This window comes from Aythya ferina (assembly GCF_964211825.1).
Source record: "Aythya ferina genome assembly, chromosome: 4".
In the NCBI taxonomy this organism is placed as follows: Eukaryota; Metazoa; Chordata; class Aves; order Anseriformes; family Anatidae; genus Aythya; species Aythya ferina.
Window position 1 is genome coordinate 72,471,363 of NC_140300.1, and position 14,525 is coordinate 72,485,887.

Consider the following 14,525-nt stretch of genomic DNA (forward strand, 5'->3'; position numbering starts at 1 on the left):
TTTTCTGTTCTCTTTCATTCTTAGCTTTTGAATGAAGCAGCAAAGTCTTAATACCCTGAACACAGTTCCGAGTGACAGAGCAGAAGAGAATAGTCCTGGGAACAGGGCAGTCCATCAGCGTTATGCCATTGCTTGGACAGTATGCCCATCTAATTCCTTCTTATGCTAGTGTCATGCCATTTCTTTTCTGTCACCACCCTATGTTCACACATTACTATACACACAGAGAGATCAGATCCAACTTTTGACCTTGGTTAAGCAGGTTTTCATGGAACTAATTCCAAGTCACATAGCTATAATGGGCTTACCCATCAAAGAGTTACATACTCAGCACATACCATGTCACTAGACTACACACGGTCAGCAAAAAAGTTCAGGTCTTGACTTTTTTTTTCTTTTCTTTTTTTTTAAGACTAAAGAATAGTAATGCTTCTTACATGGATTTACATGTGAAGATAGTGATTAATGAGCATTTTTGTATGTGCTTGCATGTAATCTGATGGGAATGGCCTACTGCCTAAAGCAAGAACCCATGCTTGTTTGCTTAGCAGCTTATTCTGGTAATTACGTATGAATGAAATAACTTTCATTCATCAACAATGCTAGCAAACCTCCAGATATAAATGATAACAAAGAGACAGAAACATTTTTAAATTACAAAAGCATGCTTGATTATCCCCAACAAAATATATGAGATATGGTTACCATTAAGTGGAAGCAAACAAAATGGGCTATGGACTAATCTTAATGGACTACGTATTTAAGATTAAAATCCACTGTCTTTACATTAGGAGTGCTATAAGTTGAAATAAATTCTACTTAATTTAACATTCATCTTAGAGAACCGTGCTTAACCAACAAACAATATCAGAACATGCAGATTTTACTGTGAACAATTAAAAAATCATCCTTACTTCTTTAGAAAATGTGTTTGTAGTACTGTTTTTTGTTGGTGGTGGTTGTTTGTTTTATTTTTAAATGGAAAAAAAATTAAACTTACTTTGCCACTAAATCAGTGTTGCCAGATTGGTACAAGGGAGAGGGTCAACAAGTAGAATTTTAGTATAGGTGGGAACTTGAATTCATGCTAACATAGAGTGGGGAGTGTTCTGTGTATTCCAGGAAGGTAAGTTCCAAGGGTGAGACCATTAAATTGAAGACGTTAAAGACAGTGAGGGTTTGGGCTGCAGACTGTTATCTTCTTACAAACTTCAGGTAAGCTTTTCATTTCCAAATCTTTTTGAATACTGTTTGATGAACAGACCAGACACCAAAGTTTTTGTTTGTGTAGGGTCTGTGAGAGCAGGCTCCAGCTTTGCTTACTGGAAACCTATGAGTTGATTTTCAGAAACAATATTTATCTAATTCTTTACATGAATCTCATTTACATGATTTTGGCCAAATCCTGAAAACATGCACCCATGACTACATGGATTTGAAAGGAAGTCCAGGGTGCAGAATAGCTCTGGGATGTGCTAGGGTGAAAAAGTGAGCCAGTGCAGACAGAAGTCATCAGACTTGATTAGAAGTGGTGATTGTGCTGGGGTTCTATACAAAGACTTGGGTTCAGGGTAAGTAAGGCAATAGGCATTTTGGGAGGAAAATAACAAACAAACGGTTCTCAGGGAAAATGTAGGAAGGACACGAACTTATAAATTGCCATGTAATGTGGGAGCAAACTGCTGAGAGTTAGGCTTGAAGTGTCAACAAAAATGTGTGTTCTTTCATTACAGTTATGATCACTGAAGCAGCTGGTTTATTCATGCACATGCATGTGTTACGTGAATAATGTAAAGTCAGCCCAGAAAAAAACATTACTTTACATTGAGAATGGCTGACTACAAACAAAGGAACCACATGCAGGGTTGGTAGGAAAGAGAAATACTGTACCAATTGGCAAGGGGCATCCAGCCCATCCAGGCCAGGCTGGCCTGGCTCCCCTTTTTCCCCCTTAATTCCACGGAATCCCTGTTTGTAAAGATTAACTTGCAATGTTACTGTCAAGGAAATGCCTTCAGTATTGACTTAGCTGGAGTGAACAAATAACAATAGTGAGGCAAGAGGAGCAAGCTTACAGCAGTGGTGTGGTTTCAATGTGTGAGAACTAACTCTGGCACACACTGAATTTGGTTCTTTTTCAATGGTTGGCAGAAAATAATGAAAGAAACAACCAAATCTTCTTCTAAAGTCTTGAGTCTTTAAGTGCTTTAAACTAAATTAGGAGGCAGAAATACCAACTCTGACCCATAATTTCCAGATCTTGAGATAAGGCTGCATTAACAAAGGGCAACAAGTGACACACTAGCTGGTGCTTGTTCCTCTCCCCTCATTTCTTATTTCATCGGTCTACAGCAGGACAATCGACCGTCCAATACACAAGTGAAACGTACCAATGGGCAAGGTGCATCTAATCCAGGAGCACCCTGTTCTCCTTTCTCCCCTTTAGGCCCCTTTTTGCCTTTCTTTCCCTTTTCCCCCTGTGGATACAATGGTTTGGATAAAACACGTTTTATTCTTTTGGAAAAAAAAAATTAAGAAAGATTGGTTTAAAAGTTTTGATTTTTTTTTTTTTTTTTTAAGCCAATGGAGAGCTGAAAGGACACTTACCACTGTGTTCTGGTTTGGGTGGTGCATTATGTGGAAAAATAAATTATATGATCACAAGCAAGAACTGCAATCAGTTGGTATTAGTTTGTGTTGGTATCTTATATCAGTATCCTGAATGTTTTGAATCCTACAACAGGGCTTGAAATCACTGATTTCTTGAGATAGAGGCAAATCTGCAAATCCCTCCAATCCATAGTCCAAAATTAGAGGTCTCCTATTTGCTGTAAGTGACAGCTCTGAAGTGCACATGCACGCCAAGCTGGGTTTGGCAGCTTCCTCAGAAGATCTGTCACTAGTCAGAAGCAACTTTGCAAGAGCAGAGTACATCGGCATCGTTTCTCTGAAAAAGACTTGGGGGATGGATGCTTTGCAGGGGTGGACGGTCTCTGGCAAAATTCTGTCAGGCTCTATGGTGTTGCGTCAAGGGTGCATTTGGCCCAGCACATTCTTTGCTGAGTTGACTTTCTGCAGTCTGATAAGAGTTTGGGACAAAAAATCCACTAAAACCTGGCTGACATTACTGAGGGTGCAATTGTACCACTCCAAATAAAATGGGACCCTTCATTTCAAACCCTGTTACAGGAATCAAAACATCCAAACTGCTTGATGGAGAGGTGCTATGGCACTTTCAATGAGTTCATAATGTCTTGATACCATAAACCTGTCAAAAATGATAATTACTTTTGTTTCTTTAAATATCCTAATCTTTAAACAATCTTTATTTAATGGTTCCATTTAAATGTTCTCTCTACAGCAGACATTTTGTCTACTTATTTTACTGTACTCAGTCCCTTGTGTTTGAACTGAGTTTTCTTTTTAAATGTAAAACTTTTATTGCTTTAATTACTAATGGAAATGAGTCCAATCCCCTCAACAAAGGTACCTGCAAAGATAACCCCACCTTCAAGCAGTATAAGATGTTTGTAGAGTTCATTTTCTAATTGATTTCACACCAGTTGATCACAATGGTAAATGAGTTTCAGGCTTGCTCTCAATTTCACAAAAATCAAAAAAAAAGGTTCCATTAAAAAAAATAAACAAATTGGGCTAGGACTGTAAAAAATAGGATAGGAAGGATGAGTAAATCAGGAATATCACAAAGAAATGGGGAAAAATAGTCATAGGAAAATTAGTATGACATTGGAGAACCAGCAAGCGAGGTTGTGGCTACTGGGAGGATTTAATTTGTGAGGAAAAGGGTAAAAAAGACAGAGGAATTGTGAGGGATGAAGGTAAAAGGAGAAGGAAGGAATGCTCCTTTGGAAAGGCAGATGGGTTTCGGTGAAGCATAGCAAACAGACGTTTAACTAGTTCCACACCAGCACAAAAAGACTTAATTCATTAACAGAGAAAAAACTGTTTATACAAATAATAATAATAATAAAAAGCTATATTATATTTAAATAAGACATAATAAAATCACATTATTCGTTCTACATCATAGCATACTTGCACATTCAAATGAAAAAAAAAATATTCCATGAACAAAGCATACTACACTTATAATGCGATAGGAACAAAGTTCCTAGTCTATCTTTTCTGTGTGCCAAAAATTTGCAGGATGGTATTTAGGAAAAAAAGCAACCCAAACATTAACATACTGTACCAAACTAGAAGACTGATGTAAAAAAAAATAAATAAAAAAGTCACAAGTCAGGAACTGTAAGTTGGATAAGCTTTCATCTTAAACCTATAAGCACGAGAGTATAGCACAGAAGCCCAACAGTTTCAGGGTCAAATCTCATGTTATTTGTGCTTGATGTAACACAAACATGTTTACCATGAGTAGAGGTTGGCACGTAGCATGGACATAGTCCAAAAATGATTGTAAGAACAGACAGTACAGTTTGATTTCTGACTCTCTTTTACGTCTTTAGGATCTGTATTTCTTTAACTTGCTGTGTTACAAGTCAGCAGGTGACTAGTTAAACTTCCAGTTTTACAGGGCAAATCTATGGTCCTATTTGAACCAACGCAGCAATCATCTGTATAGAGAGTGGTCTGAGACTGCTGAAGACTTTGCTAGTTTTTCCGTGGTCTGAGCTCTTCTCCAGTAATCTTCACTTCCTTACCCTGGACTCCGCAGGAGATAGGAAGCATGAAGAATCATACTGATGAAGAATCAAAAAAAATTTCCTTCTTGCCCTTCCTCAAAGATACAAAACCAGTTGTATAAATCCTTTTGTGCTGAATACTCCTGGACTATAATTTTATATGAGTAATTGCAGTTGGAACAATTGGAACTTTTTTTTTTTTTTTTTTTTTTTTACAGCCAAGTTAAGCAGACATTATAATGCAAACACTGACTTGGTTTCACTGTAGAACTACCAACAGGCTAAAATAAAAATCAGTTTAGGATTCAGTCTCTGAAGTAACTATTTATTTACTTGCTGCCTATCAAGGCATATCTGTTAAAAAACAAGTGTTGCTGCCTCTCAACAGCTTGCTAGTAAAGACATGATTTTTTGTGATGCAACTTGAATTAAGTTACCTAACTAGAAATTTGCTAATCTCAACTTGTTTGAAGTCAGTATAACAGCCAATATTGTAAGCAGTATTTAAAAAAACAAGAAATCATGAGCTAGACCCTCAGTATGTAAACTGAACCAGGTTTTGTTACACCAATATGACCATAGATAATTAGTAATTTATATAAGGAAAAACTGAAGAACTGAGAAAATATATCACAGTGAAAGCTTTTATTACTTGCATTACTTTGGGTCTTTTGAGAGTCAGCCTTCCATTTGGAAAAGGAACTAGTGATACTAAGCTAAGGTGTTTCTAGTGAAATGTTTACTTGCCAGACAAAAGTATTCCTTCATTTCTGCCAAAAATGTGTCAAAAGCGTGCAATGGAAACTCTCTTTAAGAGGCTGCAGCTAAATCTTCCCTGTCTTTTCACTGAGAAAGACTTTTCTTTGCCTTCTAAGTTTTTGAATGTTCTGACAATGTATAAGGAAGAGATTCACTTGTGACAGATAGACCCAAAGTCTTTGACAGCAAGCAACAGCTCACCATTCACTGTGGTTCCTTTGCCAGGTCAGCCACTGCCTTTACAAAATTCATAGAGCACAAGAAACAGTTGTTCTCCAAGACCAGTACCTTACAGCGATCTCTGAGCTCCAAGGAAGCAGTGTAATGGGGACAGAAGGGACGGACGCATTTCATAGTATCCTCACTGATGCCTTTTTAAGGAACTGTTTTACCTGATGGTATTAAGAGAGGGAGAAGAACAGCCACAAGGACTTCTTTCCTCTGCTTCCTGTCTAAGATTCCTGGAGGGAATGTAGACTGAGTATAACTTGGTGTGTGTCAGCTAGGCAAAAATAGTTGTCTGACTAGGAAAACGACCTGCTGTGTATATGGAATTTTAGATTAAGGGGCTTGGTATGAGTAAAAATTCCAAGTTTTAGCAACTTAGGCTTAAGAAGGAGGCTCTGTGTTGATAAGAAATACTGGAGATTTGCTCACGAGCTTGCTCTGCATGTATTTAGTCCTAAATTGCACTATACTGAACACATTTGCATGCCACTGTGGACCGCCAAAATGTCATTAGGCTGTTTCTGTTAATTTCACTGTCTGGTTGGTTTACCAGAAGAGTAGTGTAAGATTTAATTTCAATCCACAGGTATCACTGAGTACTTCTCTTAAATATAAGAAAGCAACTGCCAAAAATTAAACTTTCAAACATTCCCTGTCTCTAGCCATTTGGTATTGGATATGTAGTGTGTACAGACATAGTACGTTGGGGTCAGAAGTTACTGAAATACTGCCAAGGCTCAGACCTAGTGTCTTCCATACTACTGAAATGACTCCTGTCAGTGAGGGCAGCATTAAAAATTTCAGGCTGATAAGGACTTTCAACCAGCACAGGAGGAATGGAAGAAAGTAAGCCTAAAAACAAACTGTGCTTTGGCACATGGCGATAGTTCTGTGCATAAATTTTCATGGTCTTTCTAAGACAGGATTTTGTTTAGCATGTATCTGTTAGCTGCCTTTTGGCACACAGCAAAAACAAAGAGCAGGTTTAATGGGACAATTCATTGAATAAGGACGGCAGAACTGACTATGCTAAGGAATCAAACAACAGTTAATAACATTGTGGTCACCTTTTCTCCCTTTTCTCCTATATCACCCTTTTCTCCTCGAGGACCAGGGAAACCCTATAAAAAAAAGGGACAAAGATAGGTTGACTTCTACTCACATGCAGGCTAAGCTTTCAAATACTCTTGGAAAATGTACAAAAAGGTGACTTCACTACATGCGTTGTATGTACATGTGATGCATACCCATGCATGCATGAGAGCATGTGAAGCAAGTCATAGTGTTTGGCAGTCATCTTGCCAGTGACAGAAAGAAATTATATCACTCAAAGTGGCAATAGTCCATGCTATGCAGCAAATGTAGCTTCTGGAAAAGACTCCTCCAAATTAAGGATTTTGGTGGAGGACAGGAGAGAAAGGCTTTCAGCAAGTCTTGCACCCAAAGAAAGGGCCTATATGTTGAAATGCATCACTTGGAAGTTATGGAATTGTTCTCTTTAATTAGTGATAAATTTACTTAAATGTTAGTGACTCATTCCTCTGCTCCAAGCAAGCCACAGGTCTGACTGTGGAAGTGTTCTCTTACCAAGTGCAGTTTTTCAACCTATCAACTTCCAAAGGAGCGACTACTTGTATTACTGAGCTAGTGCTCAGTATCTGGTGGGACTGGTAGACAAGGGATGTACATTGCACATTCTTTGCTCTCTTTGTCATAGGGAGAGAGCAAATGCAGCATTTAGTACACTCTCTGTAGATACTGCATGCACACTAAATGGAAACAAATGTGTTACACACAGCAAGCTGTTCCTTGAGAGAAGCTTACCTACCATCATGAGTGTATTGGGCATACATATTACTTACATCAAGGCCAGGCTCGCCATCTTTGCCCTGCCAAAGAACCATACAAACTACATTAGTGTCCCTAAGCTCTGATATTGAAAGGCCAACTTAATGCCCCACTTCTGCGTCCACTCTGTGCAGTGGTATCACACATTGCTAAGACTGTACACATAGCATTGCAATTAGTGAAGGACATGTCCATCAGTGTTTAACATTTCCAGGAACTGATAACTTGACTGTAAAATTTTGCTGCTGATTGTATGCAAGTTCCAGGAGTGGGCTAAAAATAGTCCCCAAGAAGAGGAAACAAATATATATATATTTTTGTTATATCTAATTTAACTCACAAAAATGACCCTCAAATAAACATGCACGGCAAGTTAGTCCAGCATTCCACAGAGTCCGAATCTGTCTCTTAGTCACTGACCCCTGATCCAATTAAATGCATCCAATGAAATCACAAGCCTGTATTCAACTTAATTTTGGCTCAAACAGATTAGACTGGAGAAGGTATGGAAGCATTGCAAGTTTCTCTCAGAGGCTGGTTCTGTTGGCACAGCACACTGCTGCAGCTTTGCTTCTGTCAGCATACAGAATATGTACATATACACAGCTGGCCCCACCATCAGCAAAGGAAGCCAACTGATCTTAGTGAGGTCATTCAGTCAAAGGACGTTCTTACTCATACTTCAGGAGTGAAACGGTTTAACGTATATGATCTCCACACATGAATGATCCACCAGTGGACTTCTCAAAGTGCTTCTGAGCACAACACACAGAAATGAAAACAAACCTGATGTCTCTGAAGTGTCAAAAAAAAAAAAAAAAAATACAATGGCAAAGGAGTCTTGCAGAAAGGAAATCCGAACAACTTATAGACACTAAGACAATCACATTTTTTCAGATTTCATCCCAAACTCCTGCCACTCTTGCACCCTGACAACCAAGACCACAAGCTGAAGATAGAGGAGCACTTAGAATTCTTTTTCCTTTCCCTTGCTGCTTCGTGGCTGGTCTGTTTCACTGCTTTTGCATAATGACATGCATGCCTGAGTAGGAATCGAAGTCTGCAATACAGGCCAGTGATCTTGCATTGTCAGGAATTATTATCTATGTTTGTCTTTTCCAACTAGTTGTATTGCTAGGTCAAAAGCAGTCATAAAACACACAGTTTAATCAAGAAGTGTTGAAAAGAGCAATGTGTACAAACTACATGCAACTTACAGGCAAACCATACGGTCCTCTGGGTCCAGGGTCACCTACTGTTCCCTTTTCACCCTAAGAAAAGATTACAGAACAACTAAACAAAAACACTGTCTAGGTTATACAGAAATGACTCTACAAAGTGCTTTCTTTGTCTTAAAGTTTATGCATTCCCAATTTTTCTGAGTAAAAAATATCCAGCAAATGATTCAGGGGGCAGGGAGGAGGCATATATTACTTCCTAAGCAAAATGACTTTCTGGGTATAAGATATTTGTTTTCAAATGAGTCAGTAACTGAAATATTTTTCCAAATGATTTGCACTGATTTCAATATTAAGCCTGTAACAGCTGCAACACTGAACTCAGTAAAAATCCAATGAAAACTGGGAATAATACTGCATCAAGCTCCAGCACCGCAGTTAAGATTTGACACAGTGATGAGCAAAAATAACATGTCAATCAAAGCTTGTATTTAATCAGGCAATGCTATTGCCAGTGACATTGTGGAGATTATCCCACTCAGCGTGTGGTGTTATTAACTGCTCTATTGGATTCTAGATTAGAGATGCAAATACACTGTTTTATTAAATCAAAACTGCATTGATGTGCAGGAAAAACAAGTAGACTACTCCAGAAGTTTGACCTCATTCAGCACTAAAATCCATGGAAGATTTTCCAGCTTCTAGAGGAATGTTACGAAAAACATTTTGGGATATAACATAGACCAAACTTTTCCAAATGAAATGAAGTTTCAAGATGACAGATTTCAAGTTGCCAGCATTAATCATCTGTGCTCTCCTACAGATCATTCTGATTGACAATAGAGCAAAGCTTTCTGCGCTGGCTGACATCAGCCCATGTAAGCACTGGGCGTGCCTTGCTTTCTTAACAAAACCCACCACAAGCTTTTGTGCAAGGCTTCTGTCACACCAAAGTGCTGTACTCCATCCTAGCAATTGCCTCACTTTTGCTCTTGAGATAATCATGTATACAAGACCTTTAAAAATCTAGGTTATTTACTACTCATTATTAATTCATTACTCTATTCTTTATTCTTAAAAGCACAAGGCAGTGATGTAGATGTGCCTAATTAATAGTGCTGACCATCTGCACAGCCAAGTCCCTCACATCTCTAAAAACTGGCTGCTAAATCTAGATTGTATTGGCTAGATAATACAAAAATGTAGGCACCAGAATAAACCAAGTGTCTGAACCAGTTGTTAAATAATCACTACAATAAGGAGCTGGTCAGAGAAACCAACATTTGATTGTTTTAGATACTTTATATTTTTATGGAGATTGATGCTGTCTATACTTCAGAGATCAGATGTGTAATGTCTCATTTTTTTTTTCATGCTTTTAACCTCCAGCCGATTCTGAGCAGCACTAAGGCTGGATGCCTTTGCAGAGCAATAGGAGGCATGGGGAAGTAGCAGCTGATTTACAAAACAGTAAGTTCCTTTGCAGCTGTAAAACTTTCTGCTGAGAATAAACTAATGTGCTGACCTATGTATATAACAGCTACAAAATCCTTTGATTGATACTTGAAACACGTCAAGACTAGTTAAGTGTCTTTTTTTCAGTCTTAAACAGAAAAGATGACTGTACAAAGTCCTCACAAGGCAGGCCTATAACACTGCTAAACATATGGTAGACATAAAAATACTGAATGCTTAGCATATCAGTCTAGGGAAATAATCTCATCTGTTACGTAAGAGTACATTCAGAGAACTGTATCTCACAGTTTTTGCCTCCAATCCAAAGCACATGCTGAAACGTGTCTGGAATATCAGATGAGGTCCTGAATGTTTATGGATTATAGAAGATTGATGAATTGTCATAGGAATACTGCCCTTAGCACTCAGAATAAAGTATTTCCTTCAGGGAAATAGATATTTGCAAAGTTCAGAAAAAGGTTTTAAGATCTTTTCTGAGAGAATTCATCAATGCCCAAAGAACAGAAACCATAGGCTTGTGTTTTGCTTCCTATTTCAGTTCAGTCTCTTGAGTCATGGGTGAATATGGTTTGCAGGAATAAAACTGCATAACTGGTGTCTCCATTAGGATTGATGGAGATTTCATGCCATTATCATGGTGACAAACATTTTAACCAAATTAAGAAGAATGCTTTCTTCCTCCCAGTGCAGAACTTGTGCAGTGATGACCTTGCATAGGCTATATGTCTGAGAGGTAAAAGCAAACTCAAAAACAGGTCTTCGCCATCCAGGCAGGTGTTCCCCAAAATTAGTATTACATTAATTTTGTCTCTTTCAGCTTCTTATAGCCTGACAGGATACACATTCTGCCTGTCAGTACACTTCAGTTTTACATGTCCCCTTTCACTGGTTGCAGTTCAAGAGGTTTGTTTACCAATGTTCTTTACTTTCTCCCAGGGCAATATACAAATGAGATTAACAGCTACAAAGCCAAACCCTGAGACCTATTACAATCAACTCCTTCATCTAATGAAGATGACCTCAGTAAATGCTGTCTAAGCACCTAGCAAAATGATATTTTTCAATTTTTCAGTAGCTGAAAAGTTTCTTAAGGGCTGAAAGACACTGGTCTAAAATATGTGATAACAATTCAAACTGTTCACCACCATTTTTATTTCTACAAAGAGAAATACATAAACACATAGAGTATTGAAATGTTCACCAGTATCAGCCTTAATGAAATGTTAAATCCTGTGTTTGCTTTTAATAAACAATGAACAGTTCAAGGCTGAGAGAGAAAATTGCATGGCTAAGCTCATACAGTGAGGACATTTGTTCTAAAATCCATAGTTTCCTATCTTCTAGTGACATTCACTATTTCCATAATACAGTTTTTCACCATTTAAATAAGTTTTGCATAAGGACTGACTGATGTTTTCTATTTTAATTAAAAAGCTAAATTTGAAAGAAACCAAGAATCCCTACTCTGTACAGGTCTGTTCTACCTAAGATGAGTAATTCATCATTGCCACAAATGCTGCCTATGCAACAATGAAACCATGGTTTCTACTAAGGAAATCATTAGGTTTTAGTTTAATTATACTTTCTTTTCCTCAACTTTTAAAGAGACATAAATATACAGTGACCAGCATTTTACAAGTATTCTCTTAAAGTGAGATTGCCTTTCCAAATTTTAAATAATGTGGCCTTAAGAATGCAGTTATGTTTTGGATACAATGTGGTTATATTTCACCTTTGGATTCATTAGTGCCCTTCTAGGTTAATATTGGTCCAAGGTTTTTCTTATCAGCATGGACAAAATATGATCCGGTCCAGTGACAGAGTGGTGGCATTGTGCACAGCTTTTAATTAAAAGGTAAAGTCTGAGATCTACAGGCAAAAACATTCTCCCCCTGCTTTCACATAAACAAGCTCAACGGTTGCAAATGCAATTGTAAGACTCTATTAAGAATATATGATGTGTTATTTATGTAACAAGACATATACCAACCCCAGGCAACTGTTAGATAACTATTCTGTGAAAAACTCCTCTTCCAAAGCAGTATTAAATTATTAAATAAACAATTATAGCAATAATCAAGGTAGTTGACTGCTCGGAAAAAAATTCTTCCATCTTTCTTGTGAACTTCCTCCCATCATTCATTCAGCTGCACAGAAAATGGTGGGTGCTCAGGAATCTCTTCCACACCTTAGTTTCTGTGTTTTTGTAAATCTGTCCCTCTGTGTATATAGAATTATTGAACTGATTTACATCTCAGCAGCTCTAAGCTCCATTCTAAATACAACTTTTCAACAGCTATAATGAGGCTGATTCTAGATCCAGCAGTATGACTGATTATGACCTTGGATACTTCATAAGGAAGAACAATTATAGTTATTCTCAATACAAGAATACAAGAAGAATAGCACATATGATAGTGCATTGTTTTTGAAAGGAATTTCAACCAGAAACAGGAACATCCTTCACAATGAAAGCTCATAATGCAAGAACAAAATGCACAGTATTTCTGTGTACTTCTATATGCGTATTTCATCTCAAGTATTTTCTGAAATGCTGCATATGGTGTTCAGCCATCTTACCACAGAGTTGATAGAAAAAAAAAGTTATGTCCTAGCTGAAAAAAAGAAAAACTTGAATCTGTAATCCCCTAGGAAAAAAAAAAGGGGGGGGGGGGGGGGGGGGGGAGGGAAAAAGAAAGAAAAAAAAAAAAAAGAAAGAATAAAGCCCTAGTCCTTTAGACTAACCATGAACTAGCCTGAGTGTTAACTACAGGCCACTGTTCCTATTTTGGACTGCATTGCATGTCTTGTATTTATTTTTCAACAAACAGCTCTATAGAAATGAATGCTCACATCACATATATCTTTATTTTACTGCTGCTAATGTTAACTGGACCAGAGCCATATGGCTGTGTCCCCAGTGCATCAAGTCTGAAGTTGTTTTAGCACAGCTGTTTTGTTAAACTGAGAAATTCAAAGAGACATGAGTCTGGGCTGGGAAATCCTTGGAAGTTTTAGGTAGTATAAGGTATCATCTTTTTTTGTTGTGCAAGTTCATGGCAGTATTGTTAAAGATGACAGCCTCGTAGTTGAAGATTAAGGACTCTATCCTATTTCAATTGAAGAAAGTTTACTGTGAATATTTCAAATTAAATAGAGGAGGGTTCCTAACTTCCATGCTTAAAAAAAAAAAAAAAAAAAAAAAGTGTTTATAGAGGCTAAAAATTATTTTCAAGATAGAAAATTTAAGTGCAAATACCTCAGGAATACTCATGTTTTTTTGTTTGGTTGGTTTTTGGTTTTGGTTTTAACAATTTCGTGTATATATATCACAGATCACACTATCTTCCAGTTTGTTCTCTCAAATTATCTATGTTAATTGATGAAATTAAAAACAAAAAAACAAAAAAACAAACTGTGATCTGCATAGCACTGTAAACTTAAAAGTCCTGTAAGCTTCTTACCAATTAGTAATCACAAAATGCAAGTTCTTCTGAAGCTAATGAGCTATAAAATCAATGTTTAAATGGATAAATGTGCACGTAGCTTGAATGCATTTACAGTTCTGGGTTGATCTTTCTATGATGAAACAGTGTTCTGTTTAGTAACATCTAGGCACACTATAAGTAGCCGTATGATATTTTACTATTGTGGCAAGTTCTTCATAAAGAAAAGCCCGCAGAGATTATACTTACTCTATCTCCTTTAGGACCTGCAGGGCCATGGGGACCAACTGGGCCATCTACACCCTGTGAAAGGAAACCAAGAGGTAAGAGAGAAGTCCTGTTCTCACATGTCTTTAGTTTTAGTAGCTGTCTTCTAGCCAAGAACTAACATGGAATCAGCCTGCACAAGTAAAAAATGCAGACTGAATTGTGCTGGGACCTGGGCATACAAGTCCATTTGGCTTTCAAAACGCTACCTTGTAAGCTCTTATGTTAAATGGTAACCCATCTATTTTCTAGTTGGATTTGACTTTATTCATGGAAGTCAGACAAAGAGTTTAAATTTATTGAAAGAAATTTAGCCAGTAGAATATGAAAGTTCAAACAATATTTATTATTAAGCACTGATTTTGTAAATTGAAATGTCCACCTACAAGGTGGATACGCCCGTTGCAGTGATCAATGGCAGATTTACAGAAACCTTCGGATACGTAACTCTATCCTTTTTCACTTTATCCACTCCTTTATCATGATAAGAAACAAATAATTTAACATTTATTTTATATATAAGAATGCCTGTGGTGGGACCCCAGCACATCTGCATCCATTTTGCTGATTCCATATTAGCATAAAACAAATATGTTTTGCTGTGTAAAACAAATCCCTGACCCTACTCAGGAAAATAAGCACCCCAACCAACACAGGCTTTG

General features: G+C 37.4%; 1 protein-coding gene across 2 annotated transcripts in view; it reads right to left on the reverse strand.

Moving 5' to 3' along the window:
- COL25A1 (collagen type XXV alpha 1 chain) overlaps positions 1–14,525 on the reverse strand; it is a 305,159-nt gene that overhangs the window by 7,289 nt on the left and 283,345 nt on the right. For both annotated transcript variants that reach the window (XM_084517246.1, XM_084517245.1), the window contains 5 exons: positions 13,846–13,899; positions 8,714–8,767; positions 7,511–7,537; positions 6,716–6,769; positions 2,391–2,477 (listed from right to left, as the gene is read on the reverse strand). In XM_084517246.1, coding sequence (XP_084373372.1) covers positions 2,391–2,477; positions 6,716–6,769; positions 7,511–7,537; positions 8,714–8,767; positions 13,846–13,899 — 276 coding nt within the window. The remainder of the gene's footprint in view (positions 1–2,390; positions 2,478–6,715; positions 6,770–7,510; positions 7,538–8,713; positions 8,768–13,845; positions 13,900–14,525) is intronic.